The 23,546-nt window shown below is 37.1% G+C and overlaps 1 protein-coding gene across 1 annotated transcript in view; it reads left to right on the top strand.

The window, feature by feature from the left end:
- Positions 1 to 14,901, top strand: part of ctnna1 (catenin (cadherin-associated protein), alpha 1) — a 111,976-nt gene extending 97,075 nt beyond the window's left edge. Inside the window, exons 17-18 of the mRNA XM_026225042.1 lie at positions 13,600 to 13,734; positions 14,062 to 14,901. Coding sequence (XP_026080827.1) covers positions 13,600 to 13,734; positions 14,062 to 14,352 — 426 coding nt within the window. The 3' untranslated portion in view covers positions 14,353 to 14,901. The remainder of the gene's footprint in view (positions 1 to 13,599; positions 13,735 to 14,061) is intronic.
- The last annotated feature ends 8,645 nt before the right edge of the window (positions 14,902 to 23,546 follow it).

Consider the following 23,546-nt stretch of genomic DNA (forward strand, 5'->3'; position numbering starts at 1 on the left):
AAAGGAGGATATGACAAAACACACTCCTCTGCATGTGGAGGCCAACCAAAGATGCAAACAAGACAGCCGTACCCAAGCGGATAGCGTGGGTGATCATTGATGATTAAAGAGAGGACTTTTAAAAAATCAGCGGCTGGTGCATCTTGTCTGAGAATCAGGCCTTCTGAATCCATCTCATAACATCTAGCTGTTCTATGAAGATGTTTTTGGATTGTTGTGGAATGCTGCCAGAAATGTTCAGGCGGGTTTAATAATCAGTTAAATGGCTGTAACAGAGCTCGATTAAGTTTTTAAAAAATGAGTGTAGTGCATAGATGAGGAGAATTTAGGATTTAGGTCATTGCCACACAAAGGTCTGCACTGCAGTTTATTAAGAATTTACGAGCAGATTCTGCGGGGCATCTTCTGAGGATTTCATCTGAGCACTGTGCTGAGCAAATAATGCGGTGTAATTGAGATTTATAATGCAAATGTGTAAGCCACCACACTGTCAATAAATATTGTGCCCTACATGCATGCACATTAAGGCATGAAACCGGCACACACGGAAACGATCGCACAACACTAGGTTTGCATATTTTAGCGAGGCAGACCTGCGGACGACAGTATGTGCTTTATGCCAGTGATGTATACCGACATACATAGTTTTCCAATTTACATTCAATCAGGGAAGATTTATGGTGATCCATAGGCACCACCACAGGTTGGATTAATCCCAGGTCTGGCCTCTGGCTGCTTAATGGTGACAGGCCTGTAAATTTCTTTCTGTACAGTAGAAGATCAAAACAATTTGGCATAACTATGGTGTTTGCAACAGTGTTTGCAATGTTTGTTTGAACTGGGTAATTAAATCATATTTTAGACATTACAGAATTATTCATCAGCGGTATTAAGACCTTCAGCCAGTTTTCTCATTTTACTAAATTACAAATGTTTTCCTCAGTGTTTATTTATTCATAAAATTTTTTTAGGAAATGTTTCTAAAGTGTGCTGTTTTTAAGAATTCAGTTACTAAGTTTACACAGTTGGAAAATCCATAAGTCATAGTTTTTGGTTTCTGAACAAATTGCTCAGTCATATATCTTCAGTGAATTAGTTAGAATGTTTCACAAATCAGTTTGAGATTCTTTAGCAAATTGGTCTGAATCGAAAAAAAAAAAAAATAAAAAAAAAAAATATATATATATATATATATATATATATATATATCTCAGAGCTCATTTGTAAAAAGTAAAAACAACAACAAAAAAGGAAACCTGTGATTATGAAGAATTGCTGTGAAAAAAAAAGTGAAGGTAGTATAAGAGAGAGAAACAAATCCATAAGTTAAAAAGAGTTCAAAACTCTATTCTAGGATCCCAGTGTGCACTGTTGGTTCAGTTGTGTGAAAGTTGCTGCAACATCAAACCAACCAGACATCTAGGAAAAGTTGTCCATCAGCCTCTGATGTGAAAACAAAAACTCTTTCAGTCTGCTGAAAAAGACTTGGAAGAAAGTTTGTCTTTCAAGCTGGACAGTGACAGAAAAGGCCAAATAAATAGTTGCATTGCTCAAGAACAAAAAATAAGCCCTGCAGTTCCTTGGATATTGTTTTGATCTCAGTCCAGTTCTATGGCACCATTTAACAATTGTAGTGTGTAGGCATAATACAGCTAACCTGAACAACCTGAAGCCGATCTGTCTGTCAGGTCTAAATCCTTTTTTTTTTTCTTTTTTTTTTTTAAATGCATCCATAATGTTATTTAGTCAATTGAAATTAAGTTAAAATACCACATCACTAAATTTCAGTATAGCATCTGTAATTTGGTGAAATGAGAAAATAGTTTAATTGTCTGCGTATAAACTGTGTGAAATAGGTGCTTGTAAATATGCTTTGGAGCAGGAAATCCTATTAATAACTGTTGGGGAAGTGGTTGTCTCTATTTGGCAGGCATGTTGGCAGCTTTTGCTTTGTCATGCTGTGGCTATTCAGTTGCCTCAGTGATGCACATATAAGGCACATGATTCATATCTGATATTTTATCAGAAAACTTACATTTAAGATGTTGATCTAAAAATGTTTTTGCACTCTTTATAAAAGGTACAAGTTGTATGACCTGCCACTAGAGGGTGCACTACCAAAACAATAACAATCGCGTGGTTTGATGATGCTGAGGAGGAGCATGAAATTATGGTATTTGTTGTCTTCTACCCGATCGCTGACGGCCATCAATCAGACGGAAAGATAAATCATGGATTTAACCATTACATATTGTGTCATGCTATATTGCAATACAATACAGCAAATATAGTTTGACAGTAGTTTAGTCAGATGATATGAAAATGATTACCACTTGTTCAACAAATATATACACTTGTGTACATTCAAACACAATAATTGGGCATAGCAAATGTGAGTTCAACGATGTGCACGAGTAGATTACATACAAAGTCAATGCAAAGACGAGATCAGACTATGGATCAAATGGTCTTGAGACGCGATGCCCCGCATTTGGCGTATATGCCCCATAAAACGAATCTTGTTGATTTTTATAATATCATAAGTTTTCTGTAAAGATACGAATCAAAACAATTCACCTGTCGAGTAAAACACAAGTGAGATCGGCATCTCTTTCTAGTTGAAGTTTGTCGCAAAGTTCTCTCCATCTAGAAAATGCAACACCGATATTGATCCTCGCTCTTTCTCTCCTCAAACTCCTCTTGGGTCTCTTCTTGGGTCGTTTGGTTGGCCCGTACGCTTACACTTACGTTTACGCTTACGTTTACGGGAGCTGTCCTTGTCAACAGAACCAGCGGCAGATGGTAAACAGTAATTGTGTTTTATAAATAAGTAACACAATCCACCATAAAACATTCAAGAAGTAGAAAATAAGAAACTGCTTGAAGCAAGCTAGTGGTTTTGTGAACGCTAGACACTACTTCCGCATTTGTCCACGACACTGTTGTCATATGGTTTCTACGTCAGTAAAGGCGGTAACAAAAGGTAACTAACGTCATTGACAGGCGACTGCACTGCCCCGTGTCACTGTTTAGTATGGGAATTTTCTCATGATTTAAAAGTAGTTGAAAACATTGGAGATATTTTTAGTAATCAGCTGGACAAAATATATAACACTAACCTAGTGGTTTTTTGATTTTACTGCAAATATTTTATACAATATAAATTGTACCTTTAAACTGGGATAGAATTGGCACTTGAAAATATTCTTATTCTCTTTTTTTCCTTTGGGTAATTGGTTGGATAGGAGCAAGATCATCACTCTTTCAAATGCCACTTGATTGATTATCATGGTCCATGATGGCTTTATATTTAGCCGTTTAAAAAACAAGTGCACCACCAGACCATTTAAATGCAATATAAAACACATTAGCCACACGAAGGGATGTTCTTCTCTTCAAGTGCATTAGAGTTCTCCCTATTAAAGAACTACAGAGGAATCTTATATCTTGGTAAAAAAAAAAATACTTTGATATTAACAGGTGCTTTTAAAATGAACCTTCGATTGCCTTGGGTGCTTTTCCGTTTCCAGTTTGTATGCTGAATACTGATGACTGAGTGGTCTGAATTCCCTGGCCTTCCACTTTCACCTCTGTAGAAAAATGATTTACGTAAATGTTTGTATTTTTGAATCTGTCCAGCATAACAGTTTTATTGCTGTTGCATCCACCACTTCCCCAGATCTGTATTTCAGCATGGAGTTTGCACAGCTAGTGAAAACAATCTAGAATGAGTTCACACCTGAGAGATGCTGGGAGATCAAGTTTGCAGTCCAGAAACTTTTCTTCGGAGGGTCACTGTCAGTGCGTCAAATCTCTACTTGCGCTGTTCTCAAACTGTCTCTAGCAGATGTTTATGGAAGATGAAGCTTGCTTATTACAGACAGACTTTTTTTTAATGAAGATTCAGGTCTTCCTTCAGATGGACTAGTTTTGTGGCAGATGTGTTTTTCTGTGCCATTTTTTTACACTTCTGGAGATTTAATAAAAAAAAAAATTCTATTTTTGCAGCCCACTTGGAACCTTTTTTTTTTCTATTAATAACCTCCCATATATATATTGATTTTTATTATTTTTTTTTTTAAGGTTTAGTTTACACACAAGGAAGTGGTGTTCAGTCTGACTTATTTTTATGGTAGGTGTCAATTTTGGAAGTTCATAATAAGCCATTTAGGAGTGATGTGTTAAATGTGATTGGTGTGTCCCTCTCCCCTCGCTAAGAGTTAAGTAGTTGATCTTCACATTTCAGATGTTTGCTTAATGTCTGTCAGTATGCAATGCAATCAGCAACTCTTTCTGTGGTTTGGGACACCACATATAAACACCAGGTAATCATATCAATGGAAATTATCTTGTAGAAGACCTATGGGTGGTGGAACGATTGCATCACTGCTCTAATCACCTCCATATGTCATCTGCTCTGTTTAGTAGAGAGAAAACACACACCTTATTCCATCCCCTCTTGAGAGGAGTGCAGCGAGCAGCATATCAATATCTCCTTGGGCTTTAGTGGGCATAACCCACAAAAGAATGCATCATCCAAGAAGCTCCATTTATAATCAGGGCTGCTCTATATTAAAATGGGGCTTTGTCAGTGAATACAGGAAACTGGCATTTCTCCTCCCTGTTATGTTGAGAAAGGTCAGAACCCTCCTTGTGTTCTTCTACTACCACTGCCCGTTTAGAATGGAATTCAGCAGGCCGGATGACATTTTCTGTGATGTGGCCTGACCTTCCTAGTCACTTTTATAGCAGGATATTTTTAATGTTGAGGTGCAAAATCTGTTTTATTTTCCAACACCTGCATTCTCATCCGCTCATTAGTCCAGATAGTGGCTGCCCCTTCTTTGTTTTAATTTTTTCATTCTCAGGGTGTAGTTTAGTGGGGGTTTTTTTGTTTTGATCGTAGTTTCACTCCACTACAGCCTCCATGGCAGAGGATAACACAGTTTTTACACAATAATGTACACAATTGTAACCCATGCTAGCAAAATGATTCCGAATGCACACTGAACCAGGAACTCAACTGACTGTTTTGACGAGAATGAGGTGAAATGTGTGAAAATGCGTTGTTTTTTATTATTATTATTTTTTTTAACCTGTTAACTGTCACACACATTCTTGAACATGGACTTGAAAGTGCATGATCCAAACCTAAATATTTATAATTCATGATTGAAAACATTTTGTAACATGACTTTGATGTACCATTTTTATGGTAATGCAGTGTTTGATTTTAAAATGGGTTTCAAAGGATGAATTTTGAGATTTTAAGTTTTCAAGTGATACATCATTTCTGATGATAGCTAAAGTGTGATAGAGAAAAAAGGCAACAGAAGACTTTTTTTTTGACAGCTCAGAACTCCTGTTATGATGTAGATTTTTGAGGTGCACTCTTGCCATAAATTAATCTATTACCTTTCCTGCATCATTTTTAACAAAAACGATTAGAAAAATATCTATTTAGGAGTCATAGACCTTTCCAACGATATATAGTTTGTCATTATTAGATTAGGATTTAATTGTAATATAGTGAAGTAAATGTAGGCTTATACGGGACGGGGTGACAGTTAACAGGTCAAATAAAGCATTACACTACACGTTACATTACATACCATAAACAATCAAGCTTTTGAAAAAAGCTGATCAACCACCCCTTTTTAATGATTAACTTGCTGCTATTAAATGCTTTTGTAGTTTTAATAATGTTTATTTGTAATGAACACAATTAAGGGATTTTTACATTTGATTATATTTTTCTTACTTGAATGCTTTTGTTTAGATTAAAAAAAATAAGTAAATAATGCATTACTTATTTTTTCTTAAATTTGCGCTACTGTTTTTTTTTTTTTTTTTTTGCATATGTTTTTTATTTATACCAAAGATAAAATAATAAATTGCTATATTGTGATGGTTAATATAGTAATTATTAAGAACTGGAGTAAAAGATGCAACATTGCTCTGTGCTTTGGAACCTTCAGAAAACTTTAACTAGAATTTTCTCAAAATTGACTTTGCTGACTCTGTCGACTTCAAATGGGTGTAGTTCAGTCATTTTTCATCTGATTCCAACAAATCATACATCATTTCTCATTGTGACTCAATTTTCCAGCACAGGTCAAATTTGCTGAGAAAGAGAGAGGAAACAGCGCTTTCTGTATTTTTCAGCATTGCAATTTTCATGAATATGCAGAGAAGAAGTTGCTCACTATGGCAGTACAAATTTTACTTACAGGCATAGTTCACCCAAAAATGAAAACCATCATTTACTCATTTACTCCTACTCATCTTTTTTTTTTTTTTTTTTGTATAGCTTCATAAATTCAGTAGTATGCAGTAGCTCATTACTTTTGAACACCACGTGCGCTTTTAGGCAGGATATATGCGAAATGTTTTATTTTTCCCCCCTCTGATTACTGTGAAAAGGAAAACCAAAAGTCCTCTAAGAACTTGTAAAACATCTATTTCAAAGTGTAATTTAATTATTCTTCGGTCTCTTTAAAGTCCTTTATATATATATTAGTGGTGGGCATAGATTAATTTTTTAAATCTAGATTAATCTCACTTTGATCTTGAAATTAATCTAGATTAATCTAGATTAAAATGGCTCATTCGAATTCTGCCAAAGGCATTCAGAATATGTGTGTTACCCAAATAAAATCGACAAACAGTAAATCTTTGAGAAGGGGTTTATCAAGCTAGGTGGTGCATTAGAAAAGGGGCTCATCTCCTGTTTCCAAAATGCATCACAAAGTGCTTGAAAAAGCTGTAAACTAATTCCACATTGCACAAGGTGCAAACCCCCCCCCCCCCCCCCAGCTCTTAATGCATCTTGTTTCCTTCTGGAGCATCAGTGAATGTTTGAATCTTTTTAAATAGTTGTGTTTGAGTCCCTCAAATGTCCTCAGTCTGAAAAGATGCATCTCAAAATCATACAGTCACTGCTGGAAAGGGTTCAAATATGCAAAGATGCTGGAAAACTGAAGAATCTGCAGGACCTTAAAGATTTTTCTGAAGAACGCTGCTCAGTTTAACTGTTCAGAACAGACAAGGGACTCATGCACAACCATCACAAAACAGAAAGACAGTCGAGGATCATCGGGTAACAGAACACAGTATTAAGAACCAAGGGTTCCCAAACTTTTGAGGGGGTTATTTTAATAATTTCAGCAATTTTTTTTTGTCATGTGGACTAAATGTTAATATATTTTATGTACAATATCTTACTCAGGACAGTACTAAATAAAAAAATAGCATGCATTTAGTATGATCTCTCTTATTTTTTTTTAATTACTCATATTTTCACAGATTCTGCAAGGGGTGCCCAAACTTTCGAGCCCCACTGTATATACACACACACACACGCACACACACACGCACACACACACACACATATATATATATTAGGGGTGTAACGGTTCACAAAATTCACGGTTCGGTTCGATACGATTCACTGGTGTCTCGGTTCGGTTCGGTACGTTTTAGATACAGCAAAAAGAAAAAATTGGCAGATACATTTCCTTGATTTAAAAAAAAAATATATTTATTAAAACTAACAAAGTATGTTTTTTTTTACATTGAACAATGATGGAGCTATTCTTTACCCATCTTCTATGGTGTTTTCTTAGTAGCATACTGTATAAAACAAAAACAGCTCCTTATAAAAAAAAAATGAAAATTTTATATTATTGTTGTAGTAGTTATGAACAAATACAAAGATGTAACTTTTTATATGGAACTCTATAACTCTTTATATTGAGTGTGTTTTTACTCAATTGGTTCTCTATAGGGCTTTTGTTTTTTGGCACAAAGCAGGAATTACGGTCTGGCTGAAATGAGCTCGTGAAGGAATATTGTAACGGGGCTCAATTACATTAAGCATATTCTTAAAACCTGCGTTTTCCACTACAGAGCGCGCTCGCTCACTCAGTACGCGCGGCGCTGGACCCTGGGCTCAGCGTTGCCCTTCAGATACAACGCGATTTGGGCTGCACTATGCCAAGAGCAAAGTAGGTGGAGTTTTCAAAACTGCCCGTGCATACGTTCTATTTATAACAGTTGTTCTATCTAATAACGTGCAGGCCTGTTAATTGTATCGTACTGCTCAGGAAATTCCGATACAGTACAGTACTAGTCCATTTTGATTTCCGTGCTTGCTCGGATGCCCCGATCGATTGGTAAAGTGCACCCAAACACCAGACCTGTTGGTTATTGGAGGATCTTATATTTCTGGTCTGTTAAACGCATTGGCCATTTTGCAACGAGCCTTCAGCGCGTACTGAGTGAGCGAGCGCCTGACTTAGTAGCCTATATAACATATAAAGTTGGTGTTTTTTTTTTCTTCGGGGGTGTCAGGGGCGTTGCCTGTTACGTCGTTTGGGTTATTGAGCTACCTTGTTGAACGCATATCATTATATTTCACAATTTTTTATTTATTTTGCAAATATAATTAATTAGTCCAACGAACCGTTCGGTACATAATGCGTACCGCGTACCGAACCGAAAGCCTCGTACCGAACGGTTCAATACGAATACGCGTATCGTTACACCCCTAATATATATATATATATATATATATATATATATGTGTAGAATTGCCAAGAAACGCCTTCTGCACAGAATACAAAGTCCAAGTCCAGCCAAGGTTATATCCATCAAGTGGAAGCCTGTACATTACTTAAAAGGTTGAAGTGGGGCTGAAGTTGAAATTAAGGTTAAGTTATGTACTTTAGAGTTAGACGAGTTTCCTAAGGAGAACACTCTTCTCAGAAGTTGCTTATTTTAAATGGATTGATGGGTGAATGCAGAATAAGATCTTGATCTTGCCTGATAAAGGACTTACTGGACACTGCACTTCTTAAAAAACAAACAAACACAAAATAACACTGTTTTAGTGTGTCCCTCCACCACAAAGTGCCCCCTGAAATCAACAACATCGGCAGTACTGCATGTGATCCTCATGCATCCCTTGCAGGTGGAGGAAGAAAATGTTTAAAGAAGGCAGGGAGGACTTTTATTTGACATGCATCATGTTATTCACATGCGTCTAAGGCAGGCTGCATTTCCTGTTCAACTTAGATGAATTCAGCAGCTGAGCATGCACAAGTGATGCTTTCAAAGGGCCAATTCGAGCTGTCTCAAACAGGAGTCGAGCCTCTAATTAGTATGCTTAGCAGGTTTCATTTTAGCAGGGCTCTGTTCTCTCTCTCTCTCTCTCTCTCTTTCTCTCTCTCTCTCTCTCTTTCTGACTCTGACTCATTCTGCTGTTTGTCTGACTTCCTCTGCAGTAAGTTCTCTAGCTCTAGGGAAGAAAAGCAGCGTGGTGATTGATAAAAATTTTGGGCTTTATTAATGACTGTTGGAATAAGGGGTGGAATAGTAAAGTAGACGAGAGGCGGGCACTCTGGCTTCCTGTGCCCCTGCTGGCTCTTTATGATGAGCTAGAGCGAGATAGGGAATAGTTCTGCCCAGACATGCCCAGACATCCTGACTTCCCACTGGGGAGTGATGATGTGCCCAGCTGGATAATCTTTACTACAAATCCCAGAATGCTTTGAGCCAGCTGGAGTGGAAACTGCGGACGCCAAAGCAGTCAGAGCTACACAGCTGAATATTCTAGCAGCACTGCTGGAGCTCAAATCATGGCCAGACTTGTTGCTGGATCAACATGCCAGATGTAGGGGTGAGAAGCCCTTAAAGGCAAGAAAATTCCTGCTTTGTATTGCTGTGAATGTAATCCTCTCCTTAAACACTGACACAAATGCTTTTACAGTATCCTGCAGTCATAGAGGCAGCAAATACTGTAGAGGAAGTAGATGCAGAGCAGACCTTTTCCCTAGGTCAATAAAGTGCTTTTTTATAGCATATTAAAGCAGGAAGCATGCCCCTTTAAAAGGAAAATTCCTGTATTTTTTTTTCTTTTTTGAATTGTTAGTGTATATAATTTTTGTTTATTTTTTTATTAATGTACATTTATTTATATATATATATATATATATATATATTATATGCTTATACACAATTGGGAAACAATTATTTTTACGTTCCATAAATCTCAATTTAACAAGCAAAACTTCAGGGAAATGTTCTGATCAAATGGCAGCTTATTCTCACGCTGTCTTGAAAGATGAGCAGCCTGTTGGCCTCTTCATCACTCCATGACTCTCTTCCTGTTTCTCACCAGTTTTTATTTTTTTGGTATCCCACTCTTTTCGCCCACTTGTCTCCCATCTCCCTTTGTCTCCCTGTCGCTTTGTCTTGTTTCTGACAGTCTGTGCCTGCGTGTCTGCCCTTCTCTCTCAAAGGGGTATATAGACAGACTGATGATTACTAAAGTATGGTGAAGAAGGCCTGACTCAGACTCTGTGTTCTGCTGTATCTCCATTTGAATTTCCCACAGGCACATCGCTGCAAGTTTGCTTTATATTCCACTCTTGTATTTTGAGTTACTGGCCCCAAACATCGAAATGGATGGATACCGAGAGTCCATTTAGCAAAATGCTCTCAGAGCTTTTTGAATTATACTTGTTTGAATATAAAGCTTGAATATAGTTGCCTGTAAATCGGCACTGTCAATCGTTTAATCTTCCTCAGTTATTTTAATTGAGGTATTTTGAAGAGTTGTTAGGTAATGTGGGAAGACTCATTAAATGACCATCTTGATTTAATTTTAGTTTCCTGTAGGCATAATTTTGTCATGGATACTTAACATTTTCTAGATTTTCTTGCCGCATTTGTAATACATTATGGTTAACTAAGCACTATTTTAACTTGGCTGAAAAACTGAGGTTTTAAATTGCGTGCGCCAAAATTTTACATAAAATCGCAATTGTATTTTGTGTCACAGAATTATGCATATGACATATGTGAGTGTTTTTACCAGCCCTAAGCAACTTAAGTGTGCTTCTACAGTCTAGCTGTTCTTTATAATGGAATGAAATAATGGAAATTTGACATTTTCACAAATGCTTTATGGCATTTGGGTGAGAGTTATTGAGATAAAGGCACTGTTGGGAAGCTGGCTTGGTGTAATTATGTGCAGGGACCCTAAAGTCCTGCTTTTTTATTTTAGCATTTTAATGGAAAGATATGAGGCCAGACTCTTTGAACATCATCACTGTGTATAAACTATTGTTACCTTGGAGAACATTGTGAAGTATTGATAATGGATGGTCAAACTATGGGGAAAAGAAGTACTATGCTTTTTACTGAACCAACAACTGGTAAATAGAGCTAGTGATGTATTCAGATGGATGGCAGCAGTGCAGCCTTTTTATTTTACTCACATAGGAATGAGCAGGACCGTTGACTAGTCAACTAATTGATTAGTGAGCATGACTAATTAATTTTTTTATTTGGTGTTGGAGCTGAGGTGCTTTAAAGGGAATGGAAGGTGCAAATTCAACATCTTTACCATGCTGACAGTGTGTTGTGTGCTTTTGCTTGCTAAAAGGTTTTGTAGTAACTGTCAACACGCTATAACTAAAATTATTATCATTATTATTGTCTTTTATTATTGTTGACTTTATTAAAGGTTGACCAATATTGGATTTTGCCAATACCGATAGCTAGGTTGGACCACACTGGCCGATACAGATTAATTAACCAATAGTTTTTAAAATAGATACTGAACAAAAAACAAAATAGTGCTTTATTAAAAAATCATACTAGTAGAAGTAATAAATAGAAATAAATAGAAAGTAGAAATAGTAAATGTTGAAATTACCACAACATACATTTAAACTTTTCCAAAATTCCATTTTATTTTTCTGGATTCCGTTTTTTTTTTTTTTTTTTTCGTTTACATTTTTCTCCACTCTGTTTTAATAGTTAATTTATCAAAAATCAAAAAAGCAAGTCTAGTTTAATTAAAACTTATACATTTTCATATAAATTTAATAAAAGTTTAACAAAAATGACATGTTTAGGGCCCTATGAAATTTTTTATTTTTTCTCACGATATTTTTATTGTTACCAAATTCTGTGTTTTAGCATGTCTAATTATTTGAATCAATAAAACAAATTAATTTATAAAAAAAATTCTTAAGGAAGCCTTATGATTTTCCCCCCTCAAAAATTCTGTGTTGTGTATTACATTTTTTCTGTGATATGAGGCTAGTTTTACTCAACGGTCAGAAGCTCATGAATGCACTCTCTAAGCAGTTCTGGAGATGTTGTTCACGTGTTTACATCCTCATTTAGAGACACGACAGAAGCTGAAATCACTGTGAGCGACAAACACGCTTCAGTATAAATGAAACATTACATCTGCGCAATTAATTAGCAGAGTCACGCAGAACATGCAGGATTCATATTTAAATCAACTTTTGTGGCTTAATATTAACAGATACTTCCATCGAAGACCTTGTGGGTGTTTGATATAGTTTTTGCATCTTTTTTGGACAGGTGTAAATGCTTCCATTTGTTTGTTGCATTATAAAGAATGTGCGCCTCTCAATCTGCACTGGTTGCTATTTGATTTCGTCATATTATTGTTTGGTACAATTAATTCTGTCTTTTCGCTTATTCAGTTGCCGAACATTCGATACATCCCTAGCTAAAACCCAAGAAGTTATCTTCAGATTTACCCACACATCCATCAAATGAGCACTTTAGTAACAAGTCACGTGGCTAAATTTCAAGAAAATTGCTAATTTTTGTTGCTATTAAGTTTAAAACTGTTTATTCATTAGAATGTGTGTTATTAAATAATGGTTTATGTACATATGCACACTTTATTATCTTTGAACCACAGAGTTGCATTACCATCTTTCTTGGCCCCTTTATTATTTAGGGTGCCCTTGATGACTCTTTCGTTTGATGTTCAGGCTCTTTACCACCCTGATACATATCTGCATAAATCCCAAAATCAGTAAATGTTACAATTGAAAATTAGTAATAAGCTAGCTGTTAATGCAATATGAACTGTTGAGAGAGAAATTAGCAAATTGTGACTCTTGAACTGTGGTTGGGTTTATGCTTCAAAAATATTCCTTAAGAGCAAGCACAAGGACGGTTTTCTTCTGTATGCACAAGGATTTTGTGTTTCTTTATAGTTAAATAAAAAGGACAGTTTGGCTGTGAGCCCTCGGTGGGCCTGATCACCTGCCACGATGGGGAATCGAGCTAATTTGACTAGCACATGCAGCTGGACAGGTGACTGTCTGCAGGCAACAGTCAAAGATCTTCAAAACAACCAGCATGTTGAACATTCTTTTCACTTTAGATATCAGTCAAAGTATTTCTGTACAGATGCTTGTCTGACTCACCATCCGTCTTGATGTGTTTTCATGTCAGGTTTATTAAACGGTGCATCTGTATCATTAGGCCCACACAGAGTCTACGACTCAAAGCGCCACAGCTTTCCACAGCACATAAATCTAAACGCCCATCTTTCACACGCTTCTACATGTCCCTGCCCCTCGCTTGTACATTTTTAAAATTATTTGGGCTTTTGTTTTCATCTACTAATAACTCTTGTAGTAGCAGCACTCTCAGCTCCATATAACATGTTTAAATGTTACTCAGATTTCCCCCCTTTAATCAATGTGGAAAAATTGTGTTTTACAGAAAGTAACTGCTGTGTTTCTCTCTCCTTTGTAGTGTCCAGATTCAGCGTGCAAGCAGGATCTGTTGGCCTATCTGCAGCGTATCGCCCTGTACTGTCACCAGCTCAATATCTGCAGTAAAGTCAAAGCAGAGGTGCAAAATCTGGGTGGAGAGCTTGTGGTGTCTGGGGTAAGTCCTCATTTACTGAGAGGCAGAAAAAGACAGACTTGAGCCTATGTGGCAAAAAAAAACTAATTATGTGAAGCAAAATAACATTACTGTCATTTTCAACCATCCGTACCTCCACGACAAGAACAAATCATGCTGCTAAGATAATTTATTTTCCTGTTTTTGTTTTACAGCTCAATAGTATTTTCAGTTTGCTTATTTACATCTCTTATTTTAAACTTTTTAATCTTATTGTTTGTTTTATTTTAATTAGTTTTTAATTGATTCACTGGTCAGAAAGTGTGGGAACTCCTCCAAAGGTCTTTACAATTTCCTCTCCATTTGCAGGTGGACAGCGCTATGTCTCTGATTCAGGCGGCCAAGAATCTGATGAATTCTGTGGTGTCCACTGTGAAGGCATCCTACGTGGCCTCCACCAAGTACCAGAAGTCTCAAGGAATGCAAAACCTCAACATGCCTGCCATCTCCTGGAAGATGAAAGCTCCCGAGAAGAAGCCGTTGGTCAAACGTGAGAAGCAGGACGATGGCCAAACCAACAAAGTGAAGCGGTCCTCTCAAAAGAAGCACGTCAACCCTGTGCAGGCATTAAGCGAGTTCAAAGCAATGGATAGTATTTAACCTTTAATCTACCCCAGTTCAGTAGATTATGTTTCAGAAGTAGATTGAATCTTGAAATCAGTCAGATTTAGCGAGTACACATTTAAACGCATTCCTGTACCTTAGTCCACAATCTGCTGCTTCTTTTTCTTCTTCTCTGTAAGCAGTGGCTATGCTGAGTGCACGAAGGTCTATATAGCAAATGTTATATTTTTACACATGAATGCATTCATCTGCTCAATCACAAGATTTCTTCCTGAGGACAGGTAGGGGCATATGTTAAATTCCCTCTCAGTTTATATGTATGTTTCCCCCTTTTCTAGATGACTATTGTATATTTTTTAAAACATTTAAATGTATTTTACCAGAAGAATTTTATATATTTCACACTAAAGGCTTTGATATTGGCCATTACCTTCCATTCTTCATGCCTATGCAAACTCACTGTAACACTTGCAATACTTGTTTTGGTATGAAACTATAAAAGAAAAATAGGCTTTGATTTAATGTCAGTCTCAAGACCAAAGTCATTGTATTTTGCTGTGCCTAATAAATGTTTTGATAACTCTTGTTTTATCCTTTGATTAACTGTAAAATAGACTAAGTTTGGTGGTTGTTAATGCTTTATGTCTTTAAAAGAAATAGTCCTGCATGGAAAATAGTGAATTGATGCGAAACTCGAGAAACAAAGTCAAACTAGTTGTTTGTTGCAGTCACTAGAGAGAGAGAAAAAACTTGCCTAAAGAGAGAAAAATCTCAATGATGCCCTCAGTAATCTCAAGGAGCAGCAGGGCAAAGATAAATGCGAATGAGAGGGTGAGAGTGAGTTAGTTCAATCTTCAGCCCTGTATTTAAATTCAGAAGACTGGCCTTAGGCCTCTCTTCTCCTCCTCCTCCTTCCCATCCTCCCACCCCTCCATGACTCAGACCCTGATTCAATGAATCAACACAACGCTTATTCATCGGAGCACTTGCTTAAAAGTGGAGAACTCTTGGGCTAAATGGGTGTGGACGGACTGGGCCAGAAGTATGTGAGCCACTGAGCACAAGCAACGATAAATGGGATCAAGTACCCCAAACGTCCCGAAGGAGCTTCCAAATCACAGCGATCGATATTCCTCATAAGGCTGCATTACTTAACGAGTATATCATTATCGGCTCATCTGTTGAATAAATCTTTGGGTAGGAAAACATCTCTAAGTACTGCTGCGCTTATGTTAACTAGGTTTCTCTTGCAGTGCTCGATTCATTGCGAGAAGCGTATGACCTCAAATGGAGTTGCTCAAAGATTTGACTGGTCATCATGAAAAAGCTTTGCACATTAGTCAGAGCAGTGGGTGGTAAAGGTTTGCTTCTTCAGCCGCGTTCTAGCCATGCATACACATTTCTTTTATGCATGCATGTGTGATGATTCTTTGAAGTAGCCGTACAGCACTTCCAGCCTGATCCTGACGGAAGCACATTTACCTGTTTCTGCATTTATAAACAATGGTGTGTTGGGTCACCGGAGGTTACGTGACGGATGGCTTGAGAGATATTTTTAATTAGATTTTTTGTTTATTGCAACTTAATTGAATGTCAGCGGTTCCTGTGGATTTATTACTGGTTTGGGATTTAAAAAAAAAAAAAAATATTTATTTCTTTCATTTCTGGAAATGACTGCAGTGAACAGTAGTTTGCTACAAGAGTTTATATATATATATATATATAAACTCCTACACGCATTGTAATTTGTAACCGATTAGGAATTAGTTGTAGAGGTGTGAGAAAATGCGAGGTCAGTTTGACATCAAGAGGGAAACTGGATTTCCAAAAGAACCCTCCTTTTTTTCCTTTGCAACAGACCATGTTTTAAGAGCTTAAAAGCCTGTCATTAAATATTCAGAGAAATGTAATTTATGAAACAGTCTATTGAACCGCTTGTTTTTTGTTGAGTATCATGCTTTTATGACTTATGTATTGCGATATAAGGAGAATTTGGGGCTCATACTCCTATAGGGGAAAAAACTCTGTTTTATTCAGAGGTCCAAAAACGAGCAAATATATGTTATTTAGTGAAGTTTAAGTATATCAAGTTTCAAGTTTGTTTTATTTGTCACATTTAAAAAAGCAAGCACTGCTGACCAAAGTGCTGAACAAACAAAGACAGAACACATGGCAATCCACAGATTCATATCATTAACTCACAATAAATTAAAAGCCAAAGAAATAGGTTTTAAGAGATGATTTAAAAACAATTAAAGACTGTGCCGATCTGATATAGGCTGGAAGGCTGTCCCAAAGCTTAGGGCCAGCGACAGCAAAGGCTCTTGTACAGGTGCATCTCAATAAATTAGAATGTCGTGGAAAAGTTCATTTATTTCATTAATTCAACTCAAATTGTGAAACTTGTATATTAAATAAATTCAGTGCACCCAGACTGATGTAGTTTAAGTCTTTGGTTCTTTTGATTGTGATGATTCTTTTTTTTCTCAATGGGGTTCAGGTCTGGTGAGTTTGCTGGCCAATCAAGCACACCAAGACCATGGTCATTTAACCAGCATCTTCAAAAAGCTGGTCGGCAGAAGGAAGCATGAAGTGCTCCAAAATTTCTTGGTAAATAGGTGCAGTGACTTTGGTTTTCAAAAAACACAGTGGACCAACACCAGCAGAAGACATTGCACCCCAAATCATCACAGACTGTGGAAACTTAACACTGGACTTCAGGCAACTTGGGCTATGAGTTCCTCCACCCTTCCTCCAGACTCTAGGACCTTGGTTTTCAAATCAAAGAAACTTTCCCTCACCTGAAAAGAGGACTTTGGACCAGTTCTTCTTCTCCTTAGCCCAGGTAAGATACCTCTGATGTTGTCTGTGGATCAGCAGATTCATTGACATGTCTGTGTGTGGCTCATGATGCCTTGAATCAAGCCTCAGTCCATTCCTTGTGAAGTTCACTCAAATTCTTGAATCGATTTTGCTTGACAATCCTCATAAGGCTGTGGTTCTCTCGGTTGGTTGTGCATCTTTTTCTTCCATACTTTTTCCTTCCACTCAACTTTGTTAACATGCTTGGATACAGAATTCTGTGAACACCCAGCTTCTTTGGCAATGAATGTTTGAAGGGTGTCAATGATTGTCTTCTGGATGTTTTTTTTTTATTTATTATTATTATTTTTTTTTCTGATATAACTATCAGATCAGCAGTCTTCCCCATGATTGTGTAGCCTACTGAACCAGACTGAGAGACCATTTTGAAGGCTCAGGAAACCTTTGCAAGTGTTCTGAGTTGATCAGCTGATTGGCACGTCACCATATTCTAATTTGTTGAGTTTAATATGTGAATTGTTAAATGTGAGCCAAAATCATCACAATTAAAAGAACCAAAGACTCAAACTATTTCAGTCTGTGTGCATTGAATTTATTTAATACACAATTTGAGTTGAATTACTGAAATGAACTTTTCCACAACATAGTTTTCAAAATGTATAGATGTTTTTCAAATGACAAGAAAATGTATTTTGCTTGTTAAAAAAAAAAAGCAAAACATCAATCTGATGAAAGAAAAGCATGCAGTTTTTATGTTTGTAATTTAGAGGCCTTGGAAAGTAGACCGTCAAATATGATGCAGGCTTTATAGGGTTAAGGCACAACAGTTACATTTTACAGCAAGGTTCAGGTTCTTAAATGCATTAAGAAACAATATTTGCAGCATTTATTAATCTAGGCTAATATACTGTAATGTACAAGTTAATTAAATTTATACACATGGAATGTGAATTACAGTTTATATATATATATATATATATATATATATATATATATATATATATATATATGTGTGTGTGTGTGTGTGTATGTGTGTGTGTGTGTGTGTGTGTTTTTTTTGTTGTTGTAGTTTTTTTTTTAACCTAAATTAATGCTGAAAAAAATCTTGTTTATTGTTAGGGATGCCTAATATATTCATTAATATGATGAATGTAACCTTATTATAAAGTATTGCAGGATCACTTTCTATAAAGCTGCTTTGAAATGATTTGCAAGTTAAATCAATCGATTCTAAATATAAATGTTTAGTTAACTATATTTATTAAAACTCTAAATAGAAATGACACCATCAGTGGGTTTGCAGCATTCTGACATTCCACAGATCAAGTGTGTATGTGTCTTTAGGCAAACTGATTCCCCTCTGCCAAATGCCCAATTGAGCTTGCTTCTCTAATGTGGTGAAACAGCTTCATATTTCTAATATAACTGGAGCCTACGCTTTTACAGTATGTTAAATCTTTGATTAATGACAGCTGTTATCACACCTGAAGGTGGTCTATATCAAAAGCCTCCATTTGCATTCTCTTGCCATTGTTTAAAATGTGCCGTCAGACATCCAGCTAGTCACAGGTTATCAGACACTTCCTGAATAAACGTCTGAAGAATATTTCATCATAACTGACACGACTCGAGACCCACAAGTGAAAAGAAAAAAAAAAATCTTTATTTTCTCTGAGCGGTTATTCAAATCAAACTGCTCCCTGATGTCAAGGGCCATCAAGCATTGCACCATATTTTACATGGAATATCTTCAGTCACACCACATACATGTTCATTATTATCTTGTTTTGTTTAGCCAACAAATCCACCTTCCACTCATACAGCTCATCTATAATCACAAGTTTATGATACTTCTTTCTGGAGAAGAAAAATATTGAGTGTCAAAGCTCTTCTCAGCCACGTAATGCACCTTTTCCTCAACACAGAGATTTTCAGATACGGAGTGATGTCCTCTCACCCCCCGTTTCTCTCTCACATTACTCATACTGTCTATGGCTGACCTTTCCCTCCAGACATTGCAGTTCTCCAAACAGGAAATGTACTACAGTGAGGGAGGCGGAGTGGACAAGTTCACCACTGAGACACCGAGTGCATCTACACAAGGTCTCGCTGCTAAAGCGGAGCATGAAACTTTGAGTTGAAGACATCTATTAGGGGAAGCTCAACTGTGTGAATTTATTACAAGTAGGATTGCTTAATTTGTTGCAAGATATATCTGATAATCGCTTGAGAAGCACAACAGAAACTTAAGGAAGCTGATTTCCGATGTTCCATTGTTCAGTTTTCTCACGGGGACTTAACACCTTCCTCTTCTCTCCACATTTTAGCAGCCCACACGCTCGCATTCTGTCAGGCTTCGGCTGTCTGTCAGCTTTTATTTGGAGTATTTGATTCAAGATTTATTATAATTGCTGCATCTGTCAAGGATGTGCAAGTGCGCATGACCTGACCTCCGGATTTCCCTCCAGTCCTTCAAACAATCAAATGTCTCCTCCTTTTGTCGGAAGGTCATCTGGGTGTTTCTTGCATGCTGTTTGATGCAGTTTTAACATGAGTGCATCATTTGGAAATCCAGCTAAGGTCAACTTTACCTACCGCTGGGCAGTGGAAGGTTTTTTTGACAGCTGAGTTTTTTTGGCATAAGAGTTTTTTTTCTCTCTCTCTCTCTTTGTGAACTACTTTTCTCCACCAGACAGCGGACAATGCCAAACAGTCTGATTGCTTAGGAGAAAGATATATATATAAGTATTTTGGGGGAAATTTCAGGTTTGACTTAATGTACAAACAGTAACACCTCACATCGAATTCTTGTGCTTTCTCTCCCAGGATCAGTCAGCCAACCCGATCGCATCTGAAATTGGCACGACATGATTGGTTGAAATGTGATCAATCAAACAACGCAGTTTTTGACAGTTCAATCAATTGTGAAAGTATTCCACAGCTTCCTGTTATGCTACAACAAATGATTCTGAGACTTGACGCATATGAAAAGAAATGTCTTAGAGGTATTGCCCTTCAGCTGGCCGTGAGAAGACAGACAGCACATTTAAAACCAGTCGCTCACACCTGAATCTCCGGGCATTACATTGACTTAAATGGACGGCTGAGAGATTTTGTTAGTTGTATCTCTTAAACAAAAATACTGTCTTTCACACAAGCATGTAAGCACTACATGGAAAGGCTCCACTCTTCAACATTAGAAATTGCTAAGAGGGCAAGGTGGCACCATGAAGCCCAAGAGCACAAAAGAGAAGCATTACTTTTAATACAATTACAATGAACTTTCAAGTTTTAAATGCACCCATACAAGTGTTCCATACTGTGTGACTTATGTACTTCTTATGTCAAAATATGACTTTGTGTGAAGAATTGTGGGACTTGAGAATTGTTAACCACGGTGACTGAATGACTGACTCTGAGTTAAATTATTTAATGGAGACCAATTCATGAATTAATCACTAAAATCAGTTTTGTGAACTGAATCATATGATTCATTAAAAAGATCAGATGCAAATGATTTGTTCTCAAATTAGATGTCACTTGTCACATGAACTTGGGTTGTCAAGATTTTCAGAGAGCAATCATTTAAAGTAGCGACTGTTCTTGAGCTTTAGTATAAATTTGGGATTGCAAAAGGTAGAACATGCATTTGGGCTATTTATATCTATCTTTTGTGTTGTTTTGGAGCCTAACACCCAGTCCTCATTAACTTTCATTACATTGAAAATATAGACCAGAATATACATTAAAATTCACACTCTTGTTCCACAAAATAAATTTGTGCAATAAAAGGTGCGTAGTGACACAACTTTCATTTTTATGTGATTTAACTTCCGAATCAAATGACTTGCAATGTAAATTCCCGTTTCTGAAACGTAAGGTTTAACTGGGGTTCTGCCAAAGGTTGTGCTGAGCCAGACCCATTTACTTAAACATCAACACATTTTCTTCCTGTTCGTGCTCATATTCCTGTAATACGAACGCTGGGAGCAGTGTGGCATTAAATTAACGGAGTCAGCATCCATAGCATTAGCAATCAAAATGTTCTTACTGATATACTTCGGGGAAAAACAAACATTTTGCCATGTCTAAGCAAGCTGAGATTGCTTTTGTGTTGGTTTTTATATCCAATCTCTTTCTCTGATATTGATTTTGCTGAAAAACACTATGTAATCTATACTGTATCAGATGTACCTTAAACTAACAGCCTAGCTCTTTCCTGCTAGAGTGACAGATGAGAAACGGTCTAGAGAATGAGAATGAAATCTCTTAAACTTACGTTTAAAGGGGTCATATGATGTGATTTCAAGTTTTCCTTTCTCTTTGGAGTGTTACAAGCTGATTGTGCATAGATAAGATCACTGAAGTTGCATAGACTAAAGTCTTTTTATCAAAGTTAAGACTCTGTCACGCCCCCAAAAACAGCTCATTCAAACACGTCCCCGCGTCTATGTTACGTTGCGAAAATATTTGCGTAATGCAGACAAATGTTCACTCAAAGAAAGAAGGCGTGGTTTCAGTAGTGGTTTCATCTAGTTAAAAGCACTTTATTTGACCTTCTGAAAGTAGATGCATTTAGGAATCTTTAAGATTAATTACAACAGTACAGCAACACATTTTATGGAATACCATTTCGTGAACCTAGGAGAGGAGGTCATTCTGACTTTGACAATCTGGCGCTTCTGAATCAGCTACTGTAAGTATGTTTTATTATTAATTTAAGTATTTGCTATTGACTGTTCAAATGCTCAATGTTCAAAAAATGAGTTTTGCTCATCCTGTGTGTGTGCGTGCACGTGCGGTGAGAGAGAGACAGGATCACATCACAGTGGAGTCAGCTGTCTGTGGCTTGTGCACTGTGAACACACAAGAGCTTCATCAGTCTTTCACGAGACTCTGTTCCCTTTCGGGCTTGAACTGATGGTAAAACTAAGGACATTATTAACTGTCATTTAGTGTATTTTGAAAGATGAAGCTTGCGATTATGGAAAGGGGCTTTACATTTCCGTCGAGTGCTTGCAGTGTTCAGCCAATCACAATGCACTGGGTCAGTTGGCCAATCAGAGCAGACTGTACTTGTCAGAAGGAGGGACTTTGTAGAGAGGCGGGGCATAGAGGACTAATGTTTCAGTTTTTGAAACACTATGCGTTTTTTGAACATTAAAGCATGTCAACATATTCTGTTATAACAAATACACAAAATAATGATCTTTAAAAAAGCATCATATGACCCCTTTAAAGAGTCCAGAATTTAATGTAATTAGGGGCAGGTTTTTAGATTTGGACCAACTAGAAGCCACTCGGAAAACCTTAACAACCACATAGCAATGCCATGGCAACCACCAAGAACACCTTAGCATGTTGGCAGTAAGTTTTGCACAGGCAGGCACCGCACTCACATTTCCACCTGAGAACCTGTGCTGCAGTCTCATGTCTCAACCCTTTCAGCCGCACAGACCAGAAAAATATTCCATGCAGAAGTCAGACTCAAAAAATGTGTTGGAGACTTCTTCGATCAGCGTTACAGGACCGGGCAGTGTTTCAGCTGGAGTCCATCTGCATGTCCATTGATTTTCAGTACGGAACGTAAGCTGTGAGCAATCTTGTGTGGAAATACACAGTGCAGATCAATTGGCAAGACACAGACAACATCCTAGAACAGAACAGAGTTCAAACAGAATCAAAAAGTATATTCTCTGTTTTTCAATACAACCATGCTAATGTGTTGCCCGTATATACTGTACTGTTGTTTTGATATCAACATGAATGACAATAATGTATACAGTAGCCTAATAAACAAATGAACTGTCCTGCATATGATGATTTGTAGACATTTATTTGTAATGAATACTAATACAAAATAGAAACAGGTTTCTAAGGGATCACTAATCTTAAACGTCTTCCAGATGTTAACTCTCCACCTGTGTGCTGTGTGGAAAGCGGAGCACATTTTATCCTTTCTGTATGTTTTTAAGAGGGAAAAACATTTGTTGGTTGTTGTGTTTGGATTGCCACATGCTGGTGATTTAAATTCGTTTGGATCAGTGGTCCTCAATTTTAGCCCTGGGGAACCACTGATCTGCTTGTTTTGTATTCCTTTTTTAACACACTTGATTCAGATCATCTGCTCAGGAGTGGAATCCACCTATCAACAATCTTTATGGACGGTGAAGCCGTTCTAACTCTCCAGCGAGCAATATTTTTCATGCTTGCTTTGTGAATGTCTCTCTAACATGCACACACATCCTCACTGCCTAACAAAAATGTTTTTAAAGTATGCATTCAAAGAGTTTTCTTTATTTTCATGACTATGAAAATTGTAGATTCACACTGAAGGCATCAAGGGCTATTTGACCAAGAAGGAGAGTGATGGGATGCTGCGCCAGATGACCTGGCCTCAACAGTCA

This window comes from Carassius auratus, chromosome 39 (genome assembly GCF_003368295.1).
Source record: "Carassius auratus strain Wakin chromosome 39, ASM336829v1, whole genome shotgun sequence".
Lineage (NCBI taxonomy): Eukaryota > Metazoa > Chordata > Actinopteri > Cypriniformes > Cyprinidae > Carassius > Carassius auratus.